The sequence below is a fragment of the Acomys russatus genome, chromosome 2 (genome assembly GCF_903995435.1).
Source record: "Acomys russatus chromosome 2, mAcoRus1.1, whole genome shotgun sequence".
NCBI classification, from domain to species: domain Eukaryota; kingdom Metazoa; phylum Chordata; class Mammalia; order Rodentia; family Muridae; genus Acomys; species Acomys russatus.
In genome coordinates this window covers 101,677,801-101,703,151 of record NC_067138.1, presented here as the reverse complement: position 1 = coordinate 101,703,151, position 25,351 = coordinate 101,677,801, and the positions used below count along the sequence as shown (strand labels likewise).

The following is a 25,351-nucleotide window of genomic DNA, read 5'->3' as shown; positions in this document are numbered from 1 at the left end:
TAACAGACATTCTTAACAGTATGAAGATGAAAGGGGCAGAGATGAGTTAGACACAACAGTGGGACACACAGGCACACACTATAACACTAGCGCTTTTATAACACACGGTTACTGAATAGTTTGGCCTGTGGCATCTGCCTCTGTCTCTTCATCAAGCTGTGAAAGGTAGAGGGAAAATCATAAGCATGAATTGGCAATCAGTTTGGTATATGACTTAGTTTCCTGAGCAAAGCAAAGTAGCAAAAGTAACTTAGAGAGCTGAGTAAGACAATAGCTGTTACGGTGTTCAGAGGAATCCCCGTGACAATGCTGACATGCAAATCATCACACTCACGGTTCTGTCTGGACTGTGCAGTTATAAATAGTCTCTGCTCTCTCCATGTTTCCTTTTTGCTGATTTTTATAGTGAGTGCACAGTACGTCAGTGCATGTTCTTCCTACTCTGGCTTTATTTTATTTTATTATTTCTTTTATTATTATTATTATTATTATTATTATTATTATTATTATTATTATTATTATTATTATTACTACCACTATTACTTTTCAATACCTGTCTCTATTCTAATGAGAGAAAGAAAGAAAGAGTACAGATTTGGGTAGATGAGTTGGTGGGGAGGAGCTGGGAGGAGCTGAAGGAGGATAAATCATAATCAGGATATATGAAAAAAATCTATTTTCAGTTAATGAACATGGAAATAAAAAGAAAAAGAAGAAGAAAGGAAGGCATTAGCAATGCACATAAGAGTGATGATGATGATGGTGACTATATAGTGCACTGCAAGAGACAGAACAGCCATAGCTTAGGCAGATAATTGAGTACCACCTAGCACCAGAGTTCCTATGTCGCCTCAAATAGTCAAAGAGCTCTGGAGGCCATCTGTTACTGAGATCACTCAAGGTGAGGGTGGACACTGGGCCTAGGTAAAAGACGACTTGTGCCTTAGGAACCCTGCTCAGATACCTTCTCACATTTTTCTCCTTCCTTTTAAAGGTTGGAAAGCATCTCATCTGCTGCCTCGCTGAGGTTGGTTAAGTGAGTGTGGGAAGCACTCATGCTAACCTCAGCGGTCCAGTCATCTCAGGCTCCTCCTCCTCTTGCCCCATGCCCTCCCTGCTCTGCTGGCACTGCCTGGTCCCTGACAACGTTTGATCTGTCATTCTGGACTCTGGCCTTCTGTGTTTGGGGGAATCAAGGCAGATGCTGAATATTTTATTTTATTTTATTTTCATCTTACAGGGAAGCGAGCTTGTCTTGGAGAACAACTGGCCAGATCTGAGCTGTTCATATTTACCACTTCTCTTATCCAAAAATTTACCTTCAAGCCCCCAGCCAATGAGAAGCTGAGCCTGGATTTCAGAATGTCTATCACCATTTCGCCAGTCAGCCACCGCATCTGTGCTATTCCTAGGTTATGATGTTGAAAAGGGGAAGCATGAAGAAGAAAGGGTCTCTGCTTGGAGCACTCTGGTGCCTGCTCACCCTTGAGGGGATAGAATTAAGGTGACTGAGGAAATAGATATAATGAGACTAAAGCAATCGAATTAGGTTATGGGCTCATTAGTGGAGAGCCATTTATGAACTCAGTGACATAGCTTTTCACCCAAGACCTATGAGAAAAAATGACTTATCCAGTAAAGAAAATGTTTGCAGGGATCCTGGTAAATGGTGGGTTAAATGGATTAAATTGATAAGGAAATCATAAAAACTTTCATAAAAGCCATTCCTTTATTTTGCTGCCTACTTTTCTCCTTTCATTAGTGTGCATTTGCTTCTAGACTGTGGGCATAGTTCAAAGTGCTACAGAGAGTAAGAATTGCAACTGTTCCAGGGTGTGAGCAGGAAGGATACCCATAAAGGCTCATTGGCCAGTTCTGCAGGTGCCTTACCTTGCTCTGCCTCTGAGTGGCCCTTTTGAAAGTCAGGAGGGCAGGCTGACTCCTAACAGCCAGGCTAAGTAGTGCTATGCAAACAGTTTCTCTGATTCACATATAGAAGTTGGACCTTGACCTTGGACCCAGGACGTGATAAGGTGTAACCACAGGAAAGCAAATCCTGCAGCCAGGTTTGGAGAACAAATAAGAAAGATTTCCTGTTTCTATAGTAACCTTTTGCCTAGAGTCCTCCATTAGACATTTATCCAGAGGCATTCTCACATACAACTTGGCTATGTTGGGGGTGAATGTCACTTGCAACTGACCTTTAAGATTAAGTGGTTCCTGTTGCCAGGCTGAACTTGTTGGTCCCTGGCAAAACATTTTTCATCAGGCCATCATTAGTGCCAGAATCTTTTGTGGGTGTCATCAGTGAGGGCAGCTAATAGTGATAAAATAGGTCTAATAACACTGACAGAAAATTTTGACCTCCTTACTATTAAAATGACAAATAAAGTTGCCCAATAAACTAGACATCACCCCCAAATATTTTGGTCCTCAAGAAGCTAGGTCCCTGGGACTTCAATAACTCAGAGACAAACAGGCCAAAGATTGGTGATTTTGTGCTGCTGTGGAAAGCCGATTCATCCAACACCTTGAGAAACAGCAGCACAAACCATGATAGCAAGGAAGCGGGACATGCCAGGGATAGCCTGAGACTGCCAAGGACAGTGTTTACAGGAAATGGCTAATGCTAATTGTGAGATCACACATTTCGCGTCACACAGCAAAATGTGTCTGTGTATGTGTCTCTGTTAGAATAATAGTAAGGGCTAAGAGGCCAAGATGTTCATTGACTTTCCAAAAGGATGGGGACGTCAAAGCTTGGGATCTGCTAGGCATGAAGGATCCCTCTATTGATATGACAACAAACCGAACAGGTCTGGGAGAGCTGAAGAAGCAATGGCTGTGGTGAGTGGGGACACTGTGAATCAAGGCCTCTGAGAGATGCTTCACAGTGGCGTCCGGCTGCAAAAAAAGAAAGGGTAAGACCACACTGAGGCAAAGCAATGGGTCCCAGGCAATTAGAGGCTGTACTTGCTTCTCCTGCCTGGTTAGGTGAGCTGAAGAGCCTGTGTGCCCTAGCAGTCACAGCAGGGGCATCTGGGCTCTTCTGCTAATAGAGGGAAGGACCCAGTTTGCAGGGAGCAAGGGATTTCCTTAGTCTAGTGGCTACTCTTGCATCAAGATCTAAACCTCAGATCCTGTCTGTTTATGCACAGTGTTGTTAAAGTAGCCTTACCTGAAACTTCTCTTTGAGCTTTTCTGTGGAACTTTCACCAAGAAAAGGAATCTCCAAGTATTATCTAGGATTGCTGGGTTCTCTGGGTATGATTTTAATACACCCATGTGCTTCTTCAAGCCAAATTCACCACAATAAATATATAGGGCGCCACACTTTCTACTCTTGGGGATAAGTCATCACTTTTCACTGCATGAGTGGTGTACTGCTGCTGTCTTTGCTTATGTCCATCCAGTGTACTGTCGTCTTCCATACTCAATGTAGAGTCAACTCTGCTTGTCTCAAAGCAAGGCACAGCCTGATAAACCACTGTTTATATGGTATGGAGTCATTTAGAGCATGGCCCAATTTACAGATTCACCTTTAAAGGCTGATTTGACACAATAACTATAAGAAAGGCAATACTACTCAGGTCTTAACCTCCCTCTACGGATGCAGTGCACATCACAAAATAATTCACTGTGACTCTTAATGAAAACTTTCACCCATGAGCTTGGTCTCTTGTTTTCCTCACTTCCCTGGAAATGATGTAAAGTATCAGTCTTCTTCCATCCAAGAACTGTGTGAGAGAAATGGTGATTGAGATCTCCAACAACCATTCTTCCTTTGTTTTGGAAGCCCCATACCCTGCCCTCTTCGTTTCTGCCCTACACCTCATATACAGGACATATACAGGTGAAGTGAGGGCACTTAACTGTAAGGGTTGTGTTTTAGATGTGCCTTCTGAGAGTGATTGCCCCACAGTCTCTGCATTGTGATCAACTGTGGATTTCTGTAATGGTATATATGAGATGCCAAAAGAAGTTTCTTTGATGATGGGTGAGAGCTACACTTATCTCTGAGCCTAAGGATAAACATGAGCAATGTAGTTTGAAAATCTATTGGTTTAGGAAAGTTGAAGCATTAGGTTTTCTTCTAGAATCCATTCCTTTACCAGCCATGGATGGCTGTAAACTAGGTTTACAGTGCCACTGAATGTGCCAGTTTGGAGGTCCCAGGTTAAACCTGGATATTGGGAGCTGACACTAAGGACTGGGGAAGGTGTGAGGGGGTCCACAGAAGGGAAGAAAGAATGGCGTCCCACTATGTTCTGCTTAGTCTCCTGGGAATGGGGGCAGAGAATGAGGAGAAGCCAGGGAAGGAAGGTCTGCTGTGGAACTGGAGATGAGACTCCAGGAGATTGAATTTGAAGGAGCAGTGGGAGACATGAAGATCTGCAAGTGTTCTGCCCCGCTGGGTGGCGTGGCTTGTGGGTTCCCTTGGGATGCCTGCTGAAGTTGGAGGGAGTCTCGGATGGAGCCAGGAGTAGTGGGAGGAATGTTAGGAGAGGAGAGCTGAGTGCAGGGCAGGGGGGAAAAAAAGGTGGCCACAGCAGGTGGTCTGCTGCAGAGCTAGGGATGAGACTGGGGGATTGGATTTGGAGGAGGCAAGGGAGAAGTGATCTGCAGTTAGCTTACCTGTTTCCCTAGTCAGAGCAGCCTTGACATTCTGTACCTAAAAACAGCTAAAGGAGAAATTATTTCCAACAGAGGCTACTATTATTTATCTCATGGTATAAAGGCGTCTAATAAATCCAGCTAACAAGTTACTCCTTCATGGAAAGGACAGAAAGAACCTTCTGTCTAAAATATCTCAGTAATAATTGCAAGATAGTTTCAACAGACTCCCTCAGTAAAAGTCTCTCAGATGAGGCAAACATGAGTTTAATAATGATTTTAATAAATAAAAACACTACATACAGCATAATTCATACAGGCTGTCATGTTTTCTATAGGATTTACCTGAAAACTTACAAGGCCTGATACAGTAACAAGATGTGCTCAGACAATATATATTCATTGCATCGCTCTATGTCATTTGGATCTGACCTTCTTTTATTATGGTGATATGGTGCAATATCTTTTAAACTGAACATTAGCCATCTTCAGCACTCCCACTGTGCCTGCTCAAAACAATTGTAGATAAACTTGTTTAGTATTAATACTCCTTCAAATAAGGAGGAAATAGACAAGGCCCTTGGTGTGCGTTCACAAGAGTATCTGTTTACTCCTCCCAGCCGGTTGTATGTGGTTACACCCCTAGTTACATGAAACCTCAAGATTTTCTGGGTATATGGGCTAAAATGGAAAGATGATCCACACATGCAGCAATAAAAATAAAAACTGCTATATATACCGAGTAAAGGCCTCATGTTGCATAACGCCCTCTTTAGAAAACTTTCATACAAGCAAGGAGTTTATTTGTTACTCTTATATTCCATAGTGTTTAATTTTTTTATAAAGGGAAATGTGAGTATAAAAGTTAAAATTACCAATAAATGTAATTGTGGGTGTTTAGCACTCTGAAAACTGCCCTCACTGTTTTGGTTCTTGTTAGTTTAATACCTACAACAACAACAAAAATGTTAGTTACAAATCCATGTAGAAGTAATGTTTGTTTGCTGCAGCATGCCATGTATAAATTCCTAAGGTTATAATGATCTACTCATGTTGACAAAAGTCTGACTTAAAGATGAATGTTTAATTACGTATGTCTTTGTCAACTTTGTTAACATTTAACTATTTGGAGAAAGTAAATCATATAAGAAACTGTGATATTTTGTAAAAATCACATGATAAAAGAATTTTAAAGTGGACTGTATCTATGGCTTACAGTTTATTTTCATACTAAAAAGAGCTTCAATTAAAAATTGTAATTTTTAAGACTCAAACTTAACAGAAATATAATTACAAAACTCTATTGTTATAAACGTTACTATGAACTGTTAATCAATGACAATCGAGATGGACAAGTTAATGATAAGTCACACTGTACGTGATCAAGGTCTTTAATGCACTCAGAACCATGTCTATAGCCATGCTAACTATAAATATAATTATTTACAGGGACAAGCTCAGAGACAGAGGCCAATTTATATATCCTATTATATAGTCTTCTTTATATGTTGTTAAAGTTAACCTGAAGCAAGTAACTCAAAACAAGTTTAAAGTAAACTTAAAGTTTGTTTAATATAAAACAATATTCAAAATCAGCTATACTAAAAAGAACTGGCTATTAAAAATTAAATGTAAAATTGGCAATATTTACAATATAATTGACAGCAAGAGATTCCCTAGGCTCAAGTAATTCTTTTGGATGGAGCATAATCCTACCAGAGTATGTTGGATGTTAGCCCCATTATAGAATAAAGATACATGGAGAAGTAAGACCCCATCCTCCCACCCCTCCCCCTCCCACCCTCCCAGAAGTCTTCTGCTCCTGTCTCTGGCTGTGTAGGTGTCACCAACTCTGGCTACATAGGCCAAGCTAGAAAACAAAAACTTCTTATCTATAGTAAAGATGAGTCACTCCTCATGTCTCACATGATGAGAGACGCCTTCTCTTTTCTTCACTTTAGTGTCTACACCCACATCCTAAACATCTCAGGCAAACAGTCATTCTGCCTTCATGTCGCCCAAAATGACAAGATAAGCACAATGTGAACAGAGGGACGTGTACCTAAGCCTACCACCCAGTTGACGTTGAACCTGCAGGCCCTTTACCCTGCCTTTCAGTTCATCCTCTTAATGAAAATTAATACCATTGTCCATACCCTGACCACCCATGTTCAATGATTAAAGGAAACATCCAGACACGGTGCCATCAAATTCACACTTTCTCATATTTACTCAGACTGTCCAAATGGTTTCTTTAAAAATTTTGCTAGTCAATTCTATAAAATGACTCAATAAGATTCTATTTCTCTTTTAAATTGCCAATTAGATGCTGGATTTAACTGACTTCTTTTACAAAGCTCCAAGGCACTTGTTCCTTATGCTGATGTCTGATGTAACAAACTGCTAATTACAGTTGCTGTATCCTTCTACACCACTCTGTTATGTGGTCTAGTCAATCGTACAATAGTTATTAACTTTACGACATAGAACTAATGCTGTTAACTTTTTCTCTTAATGTTTCTGACAAGGTTGTACCTCCTGGCTGTTGTTCTTGACCTTTCCCTTCTGTGACTTCTGTTGTGGCCCATAGTATGGACTCTCCATTGAGGCACTGTAACTGCTCCCATTTCTACATAATCTGCACCTTAAACATCTAAAAGGCATTTGCATGATTCTTGAGAAAAAAAAAAAAAGAATTGTTTTAGGTAGAGGCCAGCAGATTGTTATGAGTTCAGGGCCAGCCTGGTCTACAAAGAGAGTCCCAGGACAGCCAGGGCTATTACACAGAGAAACCCTGTCTTGAAAAATCCAAAACCAAACAAACAAAAAATAAAGCAACTGGACTGAGACCTTCTCTGCACCAATTAGCCTCTCTGTCTTACCAGCTCTCAAAAAACTTGAGAGAAACTGCAGGTCAGTTTAAGGTCCTTTAGGACCAACCCGATTCTTTGGCTGCTAAGGACTCCACAACTAGATCTTATGGATGGAATTTTTGTTCCCCTCCTTGAACGAAGCTGTTCCACACCAACTAATCCTAATTGTACCTCCTCTTAAGATGTGCCCAAAGACATGGGGACTAGATAGAAAATCAAGCATAAGTCTAGTATAGATGGACTTTTACTTCTCTCCCACTCTGGCCCCTCCCCTGAATGCTTCGTTCCCCCTTATTATTCATATACATTTTTATCCTGTCATTCCCCTCAGAACTTTCCCCTATTCCCAAACAAAGACTATGTAAGTCATTTCAATGGCTCTCAGCCTGCTACAGCCACCAGCACAACAGCTATAGGGGTCCAACAGATACAACACAACCAACCAAGCAATCATTCCAAGAAATACCTGACCTTGGTACAACAAGCATAATCTCTGTACAAAATCAAGCAGATTTTCTAGATGCAGTGGTGTCGTATTCTCTCTCTCTCTCTCTCTCTCTCTCTCTCTCTCTCTCTCTCTCTCTCTCTCTCTCTCTCTCTCTCTCTCTCTCTCTCTCTCTCTCTCTCTCTCTCTCTCTCTCTCTCTCTCTCTCTCACACACACACACACACACACACACACACCACAGAAAGGTTGAGGCCCCATGGTCTTCCAATAAAGCACTTTCAGCCTGTTGAAATCAAGTCTGTCTGCGTCTATGTTTCATTTTTATAACATGCAGTGCCCTCAGAAGGTAGAAGAGGGTATCTGATCCCTTGAGAACTGTAGTTATAGGCACTTGTGAGATGCCACATGAGTTTTAGAACTGAACCTGGTCCTCTGCAAAAGCAGCCAGTGTTCTTAATTGATGAACCTCTCTAGCTCCAGGGTCCTAGGTCTTAACTGGACCTTTTGTGTTAGAGGGGGCAGAGGAGAGAGATGGGTACAGGGAAAGAAAGGGAGGAAGAGATAAAGGGAAAGAAGCGGACAAAAGAAAGGGACAGATGGAGGAACAGAGGGAAAAAGAGGCGGAGGGAGGGAAGGAGGGAGGGAGGGAAGGAGGGAGGGAGGGAAGGAGGGAGGGAGGGAGGGAGGGAGGGAGGGAGGGACCTATGGGCCAGGCACTGGGCCCTGAGATACAGATGGGGAAGGCTTCAGGGTAAAAGTGAGTTTACAATCTAGTCTATCTTGCTCAATCCACACGGACAGGCAGCTTTCACCACTCATGGCAGCTGTACCTTTGCATCCATGCTGCTGTTTTGGTGTCACTCTTGTAGCCATCACTGCATCCATGCTCTGTTAAAACCGGAAAAATCTTATGGCCAAGTTGGACTTCGGTGGAATCAAATATGCTCACAAAATGTACTTTGGTCTATTGTTGATGTCCTATCCGGCTGTCCATTTCCTGCAAGAAAAAGTTAACATAGAAGATATGATAAATGGTGATGCAATAAACATGCAATTGCAGGCATTTCAATTGCTTTTTTAGTTTGGTTCCTTTAAGAGAACACTTAGGAATGGTATAGCTATATTTCATAAAAGCTCTATTATTCATTTTCTGAGTATCTTCTGTACTAATATCCATAGATGATGGGTTAATTTACATTCCCTCCAAAAGTGCCAAAACAATGTATAAAGATGTTGGCAGAAATTAAAATATAGTAAAGAGGAGCATGCAGCCCTCCCCACTATCACGTTCCTCCCCTTGGCTACAAAAGTCTCCCAACAGTGGCCCGTAAAGGAACTGGAATCACTCCTGGGATCTCATTCTGAGAAAAGAAGTCTGAATCAAGAGGAATGTGTCCTCCTGGGAGATGTTTCACAGTTCTGGCAACTTGTCACCACACCTTATTGAAAAGACTGGAGCTCGGACAATGATGGTGTGATGACAGGTGTGACAGGTGTGACTATACCTTGACCAGACCTACATAGTTATGCATGTCTTATCTTCTGCATGAAACTAAACCTCATGATAGGGCCCCAAGAGTGGACATGGCTGGGTCATTGGATTTCACTCCTCCTTTTCCAAATGCAGTCACATTAAATAAATATAATTTTTCTGTTTTTCATTATTACTTGTCTGTTTAATTGGCCTCTTGAAAAGACTTAGCCAACTTGGCTTGTTAGGGCTGCCAAGAGCCCAATTTCTGACCCCAGAAATTCACTAACCATTTCTTGTAGCATAGGTTGTTGTTGTTTGTTTGTTTGTTTGTTTTATAGGTTGTTGTTGTTTGTTTGTTTTAGAGGTGATAGACAGCCTAACTGGATAAAATGAGACCTCAATGTGGCTTTGATTTGCATTTCCCTAGTGCTTAAATATGTTGGATTTTTTTCATAGTAACCATTTGTACTTCTTTTAAGGCATAACTTTTCAGTTCATTTGCCCATTTATTAGTTGGATTGCACATTTGTTTGAGTCTTGCTTGTTTAGCTGGTCGTTTATTTGTTTTCTTTTGGATGAATAACTTCCAAAGATTTTCTCCTTTTCTACAGGCAGTCTTCTCTCTCCGTGATCCTTTTGCTGTACAGAGTCTTTCTAATTCCATGAAGCCTCATTTGTCAGTTTTATAATTAGGTCCTGTAAGAGCTCAGGAGATCATTGCTTTTTCCCAGATCTTCAAGTGTTTCACTGTTGCTTTCCTGTAAAGTCTTACATTAAAATCTTTCATGTATCTGGTTCTGCTTTTGGCACAGACTGAAAGCTATGTACCTAGTTTCAGTCTTTTGCATAAAGATATGTTAGTTTCTCCAGCACCACCGAAAAAATATGCTATCATTTCCCAGCATATGTTTTTGGGGTCTTAGTTGAGACTGAGACACATGTAGCTACTTGGGTTTGAGTCTGGGTCCTCTATTCCATTCCATTGTTCTGTATGTATGCTCTGTGTCGGTATCATAGTATTTTCGTCACTAGGGTTCTATAGTATAATTTGAAAGTATGTCTTGCTATTATTTAATGTCTCATGAGTATCATTGGTATTTTTAGAGTTGATTGCATTGAATCTGTAAATTAATTTGAAAATATGGCAATTTTCCACAATATTAATCGACCAAACCATGAATTTGGGGGCTCTTTCCATTTTTTTGGAGTTTTTTTTAATTTCTTTGCAACGTTCATGCTGTATGTCTATTACTATCTTGATTAAGCTTTTTCCTAAGAATTCCATTGTTTTAGTGGTTATCTTGAAGACAGTGTTTTTCTGATTTCTTTCTAGGTTGGTCCATAATTGATGTATCAAAAAGCTGATGGTTACCGAGAGCTAACCTGGTATAGGCTGTTTTCCTGGTTTGTCTTTAGGCAATAAATTTTTGATATATTCTGTAGTGTCTTCAAGTATAGGATCATATAGATTATACATATATTTAGTCTCTTTCCTTTATTCATTTTCCTTTTCTTTGTTTATCTTGTTATAGTGCTTTGGATAAATGTTCAAACAAACTACAGAATATGTGTGGTGAAAGTGGATATCTTTGCTTTGTTATTGATTTTAGGGAAAATGTTTTCTGTTTTCCACCATTTGCTATGATATTGGCTCTGGGTTTGCTGCACATAGCTTTTTTTTTTTTTTTTTTCTTTTGTTACAGAAGAATTTTAATGTGTTTAAGAATCCACAGGATAAAGGTAACAAAAGTAGGCTATTTACAACACCCATCTCCAGCATGCACCTAGCAGTGGGTGTGGTGGTGCACACCTCTAGTCCCCAGATCTGGGAAGCTGAGGCATGATGATGCACATCTCTCTGGTACCTCAGAGGTCTGACTCAAGAATTAAATATAGATGTGCTCGCTCACCTTAGACCCATCCTCATACGAACCGGCTCTGCTTAAATATTCTGTAATCAAGACACCATGACTAAAACCCAGAAGACATGTCCACACGGCAAAATTATGTCATGACCTCTCTCACGAGTGACACTTTGTTCCAGAGGCAGCTTGACTTAATGATGGAATAAAACCGCTTCTGAGCGTGGAAATCTGTGCGCATTCTCTTCCTTCCTTGTGTTTTCAGAGCTGGGCTCAGCTTCCTGACGTAAAATGAAGGGCTATAAACACAATCCACACTCCAGGACAGCCTGCTCTCCACAGGAAGTCACGCCCTCGCTTCTATCCTCCAAATGTGAGCTTCAGAAAACTGGAAACACTTAGTATGACCCAAAAACAGCCAACAGAAGACAACAAAGTATAATTTTTGTTCTCGAGAGTCAAAACTCTTGCAGATTGTACAGATTTCCCCAGAACACTGCTGTGTGTTGCACTCTGTTGAAATGCTGACCCATGCTAAGCAGTACTCAATTACAGACATTTAGGGTAAAATGACAAAAACAGCAGCCACGTAATTTAATACAACACTTCGGTTGCAAAGTGAGATAAAGACAAATCCTCCTTTGGACCTGCTCTATAATAAGCACACAGCACTGTGGGTGGGTCCTCTGCCCTCTGAGAGAGAGCAAACTCCACTCAGGGCCTGACTCACCAGTCGTCCATCCTGCTCCAGCACAGGGCAGGTGAGGCAGATGCAAGTGTGCGCATGGGTAGTAGCAGGGCTCAGTTTATGGAAAGATGGAGAGACATGGGTCCTTCTCAAAAGAAAACCCGTCATGTGAGTACCTAGGTCCCTCACAAACTTTGTAACCTGAGCCAAGTTTCATAGAAATCTTGGGTGGATACTAGACAGCTTTATCAGTGTTTCTAAAATTCAAATAAAAAAGATTACAACTTGAAATGTTATTATATAGGTTTTTCTTAAAGACTTATCAACACAAACAAATGACACCAACTATCCCTCCCTCCCCACCACAGATCTCTGGATCTGAGTGGGAAAGCAGAGAGCTCTTAACACCAAATTCAGTTCATTATAACTGGGACTGCACTTCAGAAAGAGTGGTGCGTGATCAGAATGTGTCTGAAGGAAAGAGAAATGCACATCTTACTGGAAAGAGAAATGCACATCTTACTGGAAAGAGAAATGCACATCTTACTGCTCAAGATCACATATTTCTTTGTACAAATATCTTGAGGGAAATGGCTTACAGTTACATAAGGGTTAAAAATACAACTTAGCTACAATCTGCACATACAGAGGAGCACTGCAGCCCATGTCCTCAGGAAGTCATGGCATTTAGCAGATGGCCTCAGTGATGCTCGAGGGGAGCTGGCTGCTCTGTCACTGGCTGACCCCGCCCTGCAGCCAGCAGGCTCATCGCTGTCCTTGTCCCAGGCCTTCATCCTGGGCCCCCATGGTGAAGTCATCTCGCAGGGTCTTCCACCCTGGGCCCTCTTCTGACTTCACTTCAGTCTGTCTGGCTTTGGGGTTCTTCCCAGCAAGACTGTCCTCATTAGTACCATGAAGAACGCTGATGAAGTCCTCACTGGAAATGGTCGACTTCAGCTTGGCTGGCTTCCTGATGGAGCCTCCTGCCTCCTCAGCCTTTTCACCAAAGTTCCTTTGGCATTTCTGAACAGCATTGAATAGCTGCACCTCACCCCTCGCCTCAGTCCTCTGAAGGTTCCTCTCTGCCTCTGTCTTTGACAATATCTGGCTCACTCCGCTGCTTCTTATCAGCTGCTTCCTCTTCTCCACCGTCTCCTGCTTCTCCTTCTCCTCCTCCTTCTCCAGCCCTTTGCTTTTGTGAGGATGGCGAGTTTGCTTTTAGGCGTCTTTTTGTTAAGGATTTTGGCCATGGCATCTGCCCAGCCTGAATTAATGCCAGCACTGGGTTCTGTAGCGTCTTCATTTCCTTCCTCAGAGGATTCAACATTGTCCTCACTGTTAGCTTTACAGCTCCATCATCTGACTGGTCCATCTCTGAATCACAGCTTCCTACTGACCCTTGTCCGTCTGAAGGGTCTTTGAGCTCCTCTTCCAGCTTCGACACTGCGGCCTTGGTGACCATTCTAGTCCTTTTCTTCTTCAGGGAATGCTTCAGCTTTTTCCCAAGGCTCACATGTGAGCCTTGAATGGCCAAGGCCATTTGGACTCCACAGAAGTCACCTTTTTTTTTTTAATTGAGGTGTGACCCTTGATCCTGTTTGTGTATTAAACTGACTTCTCTGCAAATGTTGAGTCATCATTGCATTCCTGGAATGAAACCAAGTTGAGGTACATGATTTTTTTAATGTGATGCTGAATTTATTTGTAAGCACTGTGTTGTTTATATGTAAGCCAAGCTGCCCCTGAACTAACAAAAATCTGCCTACCTCTGCCTCCTGAGTACTGAGATTAAAGGGGTGCACCACCACTTCCTGCCTAATTACTATTTTAAATTTTTATTAAAATGTAATTGCCTCATTTCTCCCCATTTCCTCTCCTCCCTCCAATCCTGCGCACATCTCTGCACTTAACCCCTCTCAAACTGATGGCCTCTTTTACTATATATGTACGTATATATAATCATATATAGATAGATAGATATTAAACACATGAATATAATAAATGCAACCTGCTGAGTCCGTTTTGTTGCTTCTATGCACATGGTGTCAGAGCTGGTCGCTTAGAGTCGAAACCGGCTATTTGATTCCTCTCAGCAGAAAACTAAGTCTCCTTCTCAGCAGCCCTTAGTTGCCTGTAATTATTTTTCTAGGGGTGGGGCCCTTGAGATTTCCTGGTTCCACTGGCAAATCTACTGGTGCCTTTTATAAAACCATGTTTCCTACGCATTCTCCTGGGGACACAGTGCCTGGTACCTCACTGGGCACAAAACTGCCACTACAGGAGCACTCCCAGGGCACCTGCAGGGCAGAGCACCAGCGGGCAGGGTCTGGGACGGAAAGTTGGGAAGGAAAGGGTAAAAGTTGAGGGGCGGAGCGAAGAGCTCAGAGCAGCCCCCGCGGACTGGTTCCAGCCAATAGGAAGCTACTCTCAGAAGCATTGGCACAGCAAGGGAAAAGCGGAGAGAGCCCAGCTTTAGGGAGGAAAAGGGAGGGGCACAGGGGAAAGCACAGGAAGTGATTGGGAGGGACTAACCAAAGGACCGGTTAAGTAGGAAGCCCTTCTTGCTAGTACCTGCGACTTGCTCCAGCTCAGACTCTCAGTAGAGCCAAGGCCAATCCTAGCCATGCTCGCCGCCGCGGGCTCCCTGGTCGCCACGATCTGGGCAGTGCTCCATCCCAGGACTCTGCTGCTGGCTGGATTCACCTTCCTGCTCCTGGCTGGATACTTCAAGAATCGGCGCCCCAAGAACTGCCCGCCCGGGCCATGGGGTCTGCCCTTCGTGGGCAACATATTCCAGTTGGACTTTGAGCAGCCCCACCTCTCAATTCAGCTGGTAGGAAGGGACGAGGGTGCCTAGCTGTGTCCTGACATAATCCTGAGCTACAGGAACGGGGGACTTTGCGGGACTAGGGCAGAAGACCAGCTTCAAAGGCTGGTGATAGCAACCTGCTATCCAGAACCCAAAACCTGTGTCCTCCTTTAAGAAAAACGCTGCATGATTTTCAAGTAGTTGGAGATTTTCTTACCCTTGTATGAAGGGTTTCCACTGTCATTCAGTTATGGCCAGAGAATGCACAGCGTGTGACTTTAATTCTTTAAGGCGAGGTGTGTTAAGGCTTGGTAATATAGCTAGATAAATAAGCCCTGCAAATTTCAGAAATCTGTGGAAGTTGATACCTCAAAATTGTTGGTAGAAGTGGTTGGAGAGAGCGGTGGAGGGAGGGAGAAGGGGGGAGAGGAGAGGGGACCCCTTGATTGGAGTTTTCTACAAATATCTCTCTCTTGTTGATCTTTGTTTGGTCCTTCTCCACCCTTGCTGACTGCTCACCTACTGACTTTATCAACTCCAGAGAAAGAGGCACTGACTTGTCCAACTCCACTGGGAGTCGGGCTGTTTTCGCACTTAGTTCTAGAAGCTCTCGGCTTGTATTGGAAAGACTGCTTTGTGTCCACAGTACAGGTCGTTTTGCTGAGTGACCGTCTTCCATGTGATGATCCGCTTTATCGACTGTAATTTTCTCTGCTTACATAGTGAATACTCCAGGCATGTTTGACTATCCCTGTCACGTCCAATGTCATGTGAAGATTGACTCTGTCTCATTAGTTCCTGCTATTTAAAGGGTTAAGGCCATATTTTTTCTTTCTTTTTTCACACTGATCTTCTCCCATGTTTCTAGTTCACTTTCCAAGCAAGTGCCTTTTTATTCATTTTACTCTTTTGTCACATCTCCTTCACCATTGTTGCAGCAGCTGCTCTGTGTTATGATACACGCACCCGCAGCTTAGGAGACTTAGCTAACACCATTTCCCACCTAAGAGAAGAGGCTACAAACATGGCGGACACCTGTCTCCCTCTGTGGTACAGCTGTCTCAGGTGTTGTCTGCGCTCACAGAGAACCACATCACACACTAACCTGCTCTTCACTGTCCTGCGCAGCTGGAACTCACAGGCAGAAGAGTCTGAGGCCTTCGCCCCTTACTCATCCTCCCATTGCTCTGTCTTTCTTCTGACCTCACAGGTTCAGTTTCCTTTCTGACCTCAAGTAGTTCCTTTCTCCACTCCTTCAGGGAAGGCTGCAACACATGAACACCTCTTTGGTTTGTCTGCTCCACATGCCTCTCCCCTCCACTCCTGCACTGCCTTTCCCCTCCACTCCTGCACTGTCTTTCCCCTCCACTCCTGCACTGCCTTCCCCTCCACTCCTGCACTGCCTTCCCCTCCACTCCTGCACTGCCTTCCCCTCCACTCCTGCACTGCCTTCCCCTCCACTCCTGCACTGCCTTCCCCTCCACTCCTGCACTGCCTCTCCCCTCCACTCCTGTACTGTCTTTCCCCTCCACTCCTGCACTGCCTCTCCCCTCCACTCCTGCACTGCCTTCCCCTCCACTCCTGCACTGCCTCTCCCCTCCACTCCTGCACTGCCTCTCCCCTCCACTCCTGCACTGCCTCTCCCCTCCACTCCTGTACTGTCTTTCCCCTCCACTCCTGCACTGCCTTCCCCTCCACTCCTGCACTGTCTTTCCCCTCCACTCCTGCACTGCCTTCCCCTCCACTCCTGCACTGTCTTTCCCCTCCACTCCTGCACTGTCTTCCCCTCTACTCCTGCACTGCCTTCCCCTCCACTCCTGCACTGTCTTTCCCCTCCACTCCTGCACTGCCTTCCCCTCCACTCCTGCACTGTCTTTCCCCTCCACTCTTGCACTGCCTTCCCCTCCACTCCTGCACTGCCTTCCCCCCCACTCCTGCACTGCCTCTCCCCTGACTGTGGACACTGGTTGGCAGTCTGTTGCACTTAATGTTTTTAGATCCCCCCCCCCCACTTCTGTCTTTTGTGCTTTCCCCATAGGTGCTGAACTATTTTCATTCTGCTTTCAAGAGATTTTCTGGGATTTTAGTTTCATGCAGACATTGATGGCTTTCCTTTACTTGTGGCTTCATACTGTTGGGTTCTTCATGGGAAGTTTGTGTTTCCACCATTCTTCAAGACTTTTTCTCATCTATGACTCCGATTTCCTGTTGTGGCAGACAGCTGGACACTGAGGCACAGCTGTGGTATCTCCGGTACCTTCTCTGCTGTGCAGGCTGGAGTTGCTTCTCACCTCTGCACAACCCATGGTGTTCTCACATTTCATTTTATATGGGTGTGTGCACTTTAATATTTCTGGATATGAACAGATGAGGTTAAGTGGTATAGCTTAACTACAGTAAACTTGGTCCTTGCCATTGGGAAATAATCCCCATGATCCGGTGGGTCTTCCCTCTGCTCTGTCTTCTTCATTCAGGCCGTACGATAAGTACACGTTACCTGTCATTTGCTCACGCTGTTTTCCATGGAGCAAAGACAAATAGTAATGTGACTTCCCCAAGTATTCAGTGAGTAATTGCAGTGCTTGACCCCAACATCATTCAACCGAATATTTATTCTCTTTATTTGCTGCCTTGCTCCTTTGGTGTAAGTAGAAGGCAGTTGACATTTTGTGGCGTATAAAAGGATATTTGTTCACTAACTGGGTATGTATTACACACAGAACAGGACAGTCCATGCTCAAATTGGTTGTGCTGACTTGTATCCCAAAGTGATATCACCTGAAGTCACATGGGTAACTCTGGGGATATCCCAGTAGGGATACATTACGCTGTACTTAAAGACAATCTTTAACAACTGTCTAGTAGAGTAACAGGATAAGACCTTTAAATTGAGGAAGGTAGCATGAGTTTTCACAGGATGAGGAAGATGAAGAAGCTGATTCTGTGTGTGGGAGCTGCACCTTCACCTCACCAGCTCTTCTCTAGATGTCTCAATGAACCATTAGGAACATTCTGTAAAAATAACCCATCAGACTGATTTCCCCATTAACCACACAGAAAGACTATGGTTTATTTGAATAGGCCAAACACAGTACTGGGCAATTGTTACTCCATCCTAATCTTCTAATTTAGTCTACCTTCCTCCCAGCCAAAATCCCTAATACTTGTGTTTATAATTTTCTCTGAAATCAGCACTTTGTCATCATTCCTCCTAGACCCCCCCCCCCCACTCCTTTTTGTGGCCCGAATTTCCTTCCTCTCTGCTCCCCTTGCTAGAAACGGATGTCATACCCTGTTCTCTCTAACACTCAGGTTGGCAGAGAAGGAAAGGTTGATGGTGTTTTCACAACCGTGAGACATAGACTCTTAGAATAAGCCTCACAATGCCTTGTCAGTCTGCACTGAAACCAGATAATGGGATAGGGAAATCAGCAGGTGAATAGACTCAGGTAAACTTTACACAGTGCCCAAGAGCAGTATGCCAACAGTCTAAAGGGCGCTGGGCAGCTCTGCTTCTCGTTGCAGACTTCAGTGAGCAGCTGTTTCATCCGGGAGTTGCCCCTGCTCCACGTCCTCTCACGTCCTTCCCTTCATGATATAAGTCATTGATCTGTAACAGCGATAAGAACTGTTTTCACCAGCATGCTGAGTAAAATTGCTCACTGCTTGAAGTTCAGGCATTTTGAAGTCCCTATCACTTGGCCCTGACTTTCGGCTGGGTGTTCCCTAATAAGGTCTTTCTTCTAGCGGGACTGGGTAGCTCCATGCTGCTGCACACACTCGCCCCTCAGTATTGCACGACGCCCCAATATGAGTATTTTGACTTTTACATTATGGATGTTTTGCTGGTATTCTCATCATTCAAGATTTGGCTCCAACACCATCTTCCTTTCAGTTTTTAACAGGACTAGAGCAGATGTCATCTTAGGGTGTGTATTGCACATTTTCTGCACCATTAGCTTTTCTCAGGAGATGGCCACTGAGAATAGTACTCTAAAGAGGAATTGATGTCCCCAAAGGGATGTGCACAGTTGTGCATGTATGTGCTCATGTGCACAGCATTAAAGTGAAGAACAGACATATCCTCTGAAATGTCAAGGGACACTGTGCTTACAAAGTCTAACGACCACTACAACATTTGATGATATACTGTAGCTTGGAAGATTAAACCTTTTCTTCCCAAATTGCTTTTGGCCATTGCTTTATCCCAGCAACAGAAAGCAAAGTAGGAACTGTGCATATTGAAAGAAACACTTAAAAACACAAGTTAGAAAAAGAGACAAAGAATTTTTTTTTTTTTTGCACACCAGGCCACCAACACCCATATACGTGAACCACCACACACTTACAGTTAACCACTCAGAAATAATTTCATATTACTAGTTCATCTGTGTTTTCAGATTTGATCACAATAAAAATAAAGTTATAGTGACACTGTTTATTAAAGCTGTCTGTAATAGTAGGAGGTTCTATGCATAAAAAGAAAAAAATTGGGTGTGATATATAAATATATTTAAAAGATGCAAACAAGTGACTTAAACAATACAGTAACCATAAAGATCAAAAAAGGGACAGAGCAAGAGGTCAGTTGGCAAAGTGTTCACCATGCAGCGGTGGGAATATGAGTTCATTCCTCAGAATCTACAAGAGTGTGGTGTGGTAGCCTGCCTTTATAAATCTAGGGGTAGGAGGGAGAAGACAGCCACACTCCTGAAGTTCACCTGTTAGCCAGCCTAGCCTGCTCAGTGCTCATGAAATACACTGACTCAAAATAACAAGGTGAGCAGCACCTGAAAATAAAACCTGAGGTTGACCTCTGACACACACACACACAGGCACACACACGTTGAACTCTGGCACGCACGTGCGCGCGCGTGCACACACACACACACACACACACACACACACACACACACACACACACACACAGCTCACTGCACAGAGCTCTAAGGATTCAGACTAACAGATCTTCTGGTCTTCCGCTAATGGGCGTGGGAACTGATGCTGCCCCCCTTCCCCCCCCCCTCCCTTACCCCCTCCTCCTCTGCCTTGGCTGCTGTTTCATAAGGACTTCAGTAGAGCTGTGTTACTTGTCTTAGTAGCTCATTGGTCTCGGGAATTCTTAACTCCTACCTCCTCCTTGTTCACCATATGTGTTCTGCATCATTTTGTTCTTCAGTGATTCACTTGGAGATTTACTGCTACTATTGCGTTTGCTGTCTTTCATTTCTTTTGTTAAATTTTATATCTCTTATTTTAATTCATTATTTTACACTTTAACTCTGTTTTACTCTTTTGAGCCACTTAAAAAAACAGCTTTGTTTTAATTTTTCAAATGACTTACTAAGTGTGGAGTGAAATTGTGTTCTTTCTGCCTTATGACAAATATCTTCTGTGTTCAAGAATTGTAAGGGTTAGAACTTGCCCATCTTCATTTAATTCACTACAAGATAAGACTTATTGACCCACTTCTATTGAACTAGAAACATGCCTGGACAGAGATTTGGTAAGGATGGAAAAAAAGCATTCACTTCAGTATCTACTTGCAGATGCTGGATCCTACTGGTACAAGGACAGAAGCTATGTGGTTGCTGGTTAGGAGTCACTTAAGCTAGATAACTTCTTTGGTTATATTGGAAGTTAGTCAATAAATTCTGTTTGATTGTTTGTTTGTTTTTGGTGTTTCTTTTTTTCTTAAATATTTTTTATATTTTACATATACATTTATATTATTAGCCATATATACAAATCTCATCCACTCACTGATCAAGATGAAGCTAATTTTAGTACACACCTATGTCTGACATCTTTTAAAAGAAAAGGTATGCACTTGTTGGTTCTGCCTTACAAAGCATACAAGACAGATTTGCTAAACGTTAATGAAACTAGCAGAGAGACTGGATGAAGATCAAATCACAAAGCACACCAAGTGTCCACCCAGCCAGTGTGGCTGTCAGGGACTGATGGACTCTTGTCCTGGCTCTCACCACGCATTTGTATCCCTGAGCCTTTGAACACAGAGCCCATTCATTCCTCAGAGATGCAGTGGGTGGCAGGGTGCCTGAAACTGAACAAAGCCCTTCTCACAGCACTGCTCTCGTTCTTCCCCACAGAAGCCTTCGAGGGAGGCATTGGCTGCCTTACTCTTCCATAATGGGGTCTGAGACTTGGAGTAGAACATATACCCCAAGGGTCCAGTTAGCAAACCATAGAGCATGCATGCTTGCATCCCTCTAGATCTTCAGAGCGACCTCCACTCCCAGCCTTCACCCCAGCAATGTTTGGAGAAGGCACATTATCCTATGCCTAAAGCAATACTGGATATTGCAACTAAGGATTCCATGTTTACTTTGGGCACTTGTACACCTATACCTCAATCTTTCTCTGCTTCACGGGATGACAGGACATTTCAGATTAGTGCCCTTGATGCCTGACACTTACAACCTCATGAATGAGTGCAGGGACAAATTGATGCTCATTTGATTTATGGTGGTTAGATACATGGGGGGGAAAACAGAAACATTCCCATCACACTAATATACAGAGGACACACACACACACACACACACACACACATACACACACACACACACACCTTGAAATTGGTACAGGACATACCCAGACACCAAATTCTCAGCACAAAGGTTTATTGCCCCAGAGAGGTAAGTTGTGGGTGGGGTTGCAAAGGCAGCAGCAGTTACAGCAAGCTCAGCAGCAAGCAGGTAAGCAGTAAGAAAGAGCAAGTGTTTCTGCAGGAGTGGGTGTTTTTAGGAAAAGGAGGGAAATCTGTCCTAGGGTGAGTTGGTAAATCTTGATTGGACATGTTATCAAAACAATGAATTTTGATTGGTGTTTTGTCTCAGGAATGAGTCAGTAGACAAGAAAAGAATTGCTCCTGGGATCTAGCTTTATGGATGATTTTAGCAAGAGGAGGGATAAGGGGTAGAAGAGCAAAACCTGTCTGCAATATTTATCATGCCCAGGGCCTACTAGAGCTCTTCAGCCAAGGTATCTCCTACATGCACAAGTGCACAGAGTTCCCTTTGGGCATACATGTACAGACCATGTCTAGCACCCATTGATAAGTAGGAGATATTTTTATTAAACAGACTGTTTGGTCTACTAAGAAGTCCATATAAGCTGCACCAACATCACATCCGTAGAGAATTTCCTCAGCCTTTGCCAAGTCAAATGTGTCACAAGCTCTCCGTTCATTAGACTTCAGGATGCTTGAGATCAAAGATTTTGCTGCTTTGTTGACACTTGTGTGCACCTGATTTCTTCTAGGCATGCACATAGGTTGCAAGGTCAATTCATGCAGACATATTAATGAATTTCTATAGAGTTAATAATATTCCTGACTTGTATTTGAATTTAGTGCAGTGGAAGAGAAAACATCTTCAAAACATTGCTATAGACCAACATACCCCCACACACACACCCCACTCGCAGGAACCTCTGAACATGAATCCCATTGGCTACACACATGCCTACCATCCCTGGATACATAGACACAAGCACACTAAACTGTAACTATTGATATATTTTTCAGCTTGTGAAGAAATATGGGAACATTTTTAGCCTGAATCTTGGTTACTTAACTTCAGTGGTCATAACTGGACTGCCTTTAATCAAAGAAGTCTTTACTCACATGGAACAAAACATTATGAACCGCCCTGTCACTTTGGTACAAGAACGTATCTCCAATAAAAATGGTAAGTGGATATAAGTTTATTGAGCAGGATGGAGTGTGTATTATAATGTTTATGATGTATTAAAGGGGCCTGTCTCTACCGTTCCAATATTCACATAAACCAACTCTATCATGAGTCGCCATCTTTGAAGAAAGCAGGAGGTCACATTCCCGGAATGAGAGCACCCATTGGAAGACCTGACAGTGGCATCCTTAATAGACATGGAAAGAAACCACATAGCTTCAAAAGCTTGCTGAGAAGCAGTCACAGCATCCTGCCACAGGTGGACACACTATGCTCTTATTTCCCTTTTCCCAAGCTAACCCTCTGTCCTAGGAAAATGGCTGCAAGTCCGCTTCCTCCTGCTGCTGCTTTGTTTGTTTGTTTGTTTGTTTGTTTATGGCTTGTGAATAAGCATCATTAAAGCCGTGTCCCACAGGGATCTCTAGCGTTCCACAGAGTGTTAGGCTAGAATAGTATGAATACTCAATATCATCCCTAAATTGTTACGTGCTCCAAATTTGAAGGCAGAACTTCAAGTGGATATCAAGTCATCCGTTTTAGACATTTCCTGATCACTCCTTGTGACAATGAATAATTAACTGTACGTTATTGACTACATTATCTTCTATGAGAAGCACAGCACTAGACCTAAGTGATTAATAGTGAGTGTAAATAGATAAAAATCTTCATCAATGTATACCATATGCCCCATCAAATGAAAAACCACGGATCAGTTAGCTAATTAAAAACATGCAGGGCTACAGTGGTAAGGGGGGAAGTCATTTATCAGTGGTTTCTAAGTTCTACTGGGATTCAGGGAAAGCCTCTGTAAATAACAACACTCATTTAATAACATTGGAAATGAGTCAACAGGGGCAGACTACCCACTTAAGTAACAAGAAGGACTAGGGGCCTTGCGAAACTGGAAGATGTCCAATGTGGCAAGTATAGTATCTAAAGGATGCAACTAAGTGGATAAAAACTGAGGAACCTAATTAGGAAGAGCCTAGATGTTGTTCTTCATCAGAACAGCAGGAGTTGAGTAGAGAACATCACACACCACACATTGCAGGTTCTGAGGCTTGGTTAGGCTTTCAGTGGGGAAACAGAAGGACAGCGTGAAATACCGCTGTGGGTTAGAAAAAAGGGAATTTTGAAAATCCAGTCAGGAAATGACAGCTGACTAACCTGGGATGGTGACATTGCAGACACATGGAACAAAATCACTCAAGAGAGAAACCTCATGACCTGATGAACTAGATAGATTCCAGGGGATTGAGGCTCTGTCAGAAATTGTCAGGGGCGCAGCTGCTGCGGGAATGTGATGCGAAGAGGAACAGTGGCAGGTGATTAGGTAGTTAGTGGAACTAGCCTCTGTTGGGAGTTTGAGGAATAATTTCTGCCACAGAGGTGCTGACTGTAAATGCCTGTAACTGGCAAAGGCAAGCAAGCACTCGTGTACAAGGTACCGGAGTGTCCACCTTATCTGACGGTCAGTGGAAGATATTTAAATAGAAGGAACAATGAGATTTCCTAAAGTAGAATATGCTGCAAAAAAAGAGGTGGGCTAGTCTTGAGAAATTCCAATGTTGCAAGAGTTGGGTAGAAGAAAACAAACCAGCAATGCTTGTGTCAAGTTTGTGGCAAAGAATTGGGAAGAAAATCTGGAACAGCAGGGTCCCAGGTGCCGCTAGGAAAGGGTTTCAGGCCGGAAGTATCTGAGTTACTCCTGCATGGTGAGCATTGCTATGTGCTAAACGGGCACCTGCTGATGTGCGGGGACCAGGAAGACCAAGGTTTGTGTTTAGGGAGTTGAGGATTTCTCAGAAAATTAGGAAGGAGGCTTGATCATGGTGTTGTGTGTTCCATGAAATAACTTCTGGATGCTCAACACACCAGAATGTTTTCCTCTCATTCCTTCTGTGTGGAAAACATTTGCTTTCCTATTCTACTAGGCATTTTTTTTTCATCTTTTAAAGCTTGTATTGACTAGAAACTCTCATGGTGCCTTTGGTCCATCTTGAATTTACATGTCTTGTCCTATCTTTTAGTCCATTCCATAACTCAGCTTAACAGAACTTAGTAGACTTTCATATCTGCATCGGAACCAGGAGGACATGAGTTTGAACAGCTGGTTGGCAAACAACTGTGCTCCCGTGAAAAAGCTGAATTTATGTGCAGGACTCATTTCCTTCCGCAGCAATTGGAAGGGACCTGTTGCTGGTTGGTCGTAAACAAGCAGAGTTTCTAAGAGGAAGAGATGACATAACACTCATGAAGCATCGGTGTAAGATGCAGGTCACCACAAGACGTTAGCCCTCAAGGCCTGGGCTTTGGGATTTTCTCCACACGGCCGTCAGTCCCCTTGATGGTCTTCCTCCTTTCTATTGCACATGCGCCTTTACAGTTCCTGGGGCGGTTTACACCAGAATTATAATGGCGTAACACTGAGTGTCTTCCTTCCAGGGTTGATCTTCTCCAGTGGCCAGACATGGAAGGAGCAAAGAAGGTTCGCCCTGATGACGCTGAGGAACTTTGGGTTGGGGAAGAAGAGCTTAGAGCAGCGCATACGGGAGGAAGCCCACCACCTTGTGGAGGCCATCGCAGAGGAGGGAGGTGAGCATTTCACAGGGCGGGTGCAGGGGGCTGTGGCCCCTACATTCATTGGACAGATTCCTACTAAGTGCCTGAGTCCTTGTCCTGGGCCCTGCACTGTGCTGGACACTGGGGAGTGAACAGTGAACCTCTAGCCATGACTCTGCCCAGCACTCCTGCAGCTAAGCACAAAAATGGACCACTAAACACAGTGCTGAACCTAAAGCCTGATTGTCAGTCTGACTTCCCAGACTTTAGCAAAGTCCTTGGTGCACATCAGACCACATATAGA

At 43.3% G+C, this 25,351-nt stretch overlaps 2 protein-coding genes and 1 pseudogene across 3 annotated transcripts in view; 2 read left to right on the top strand and 1 right to left on the bottom strand.

Annotated features, from left to right (window-relative positions):
- LOC127205228 (cytochrome P450 2J3) overlaps nucleotides 1-1,438 on the top strand; it is a 32,125-nt gene extending 30,687 nt beyond the window's left edge. Inside the window, exon 9 of the mRNA XM_051164423.1 lies at nucleotides 1,241-1,438. Within this exon, the coding sequence (XP_051020380.1) occupies nucleotides 1,241-1,419 (179 nt within the window). The 3' untranslated portion in view covers nucleotides 1,420-1,438. The remainder of the gene's footprint in view (nucleotides 1-1,240) is intronic.
- Nucleotides 1,439-12,489: 11,051 nt separating this feature from the next.
- LOC127205195 (RRP15-like protein) lies at nucleotides 12,490-13,498 on the bottom strand (annotated as a pseudogene).
- Nucleotides 13,499-14,559: 1,061 nt separating this feature from the next.
- The window catches only part of LOC127205203 (cytochrome P450 2J6), a 33,231-nt gene continuing 22,439 nt past the window's right edge, over nucleotides 14,560-25,351 (top strand). For both annotated transcript variants that reach the window (XM_051164395.1, XM_051164402.1), the window contains exons 1-3: nucleotides 14,560-14,791; nucleotides 22,320-22,482; nucleotides 24,931-25,080. In XM_051164395.1, coding sequence (XP_051020352.1) covers nucleotides 14,582-14,791; nucleotides 22,320-22,482; nucleotides 24,931-25,080 — 523 coding nt within the window. In that variant the 5' untranslated portion in view covers nucleotides 14,560-14,581. The remainder of the gene's footprint in view (nucleotides 14,792-22,319; nucleotides 22,483-24,930; nucleotides 25,081-25,351) is intronic.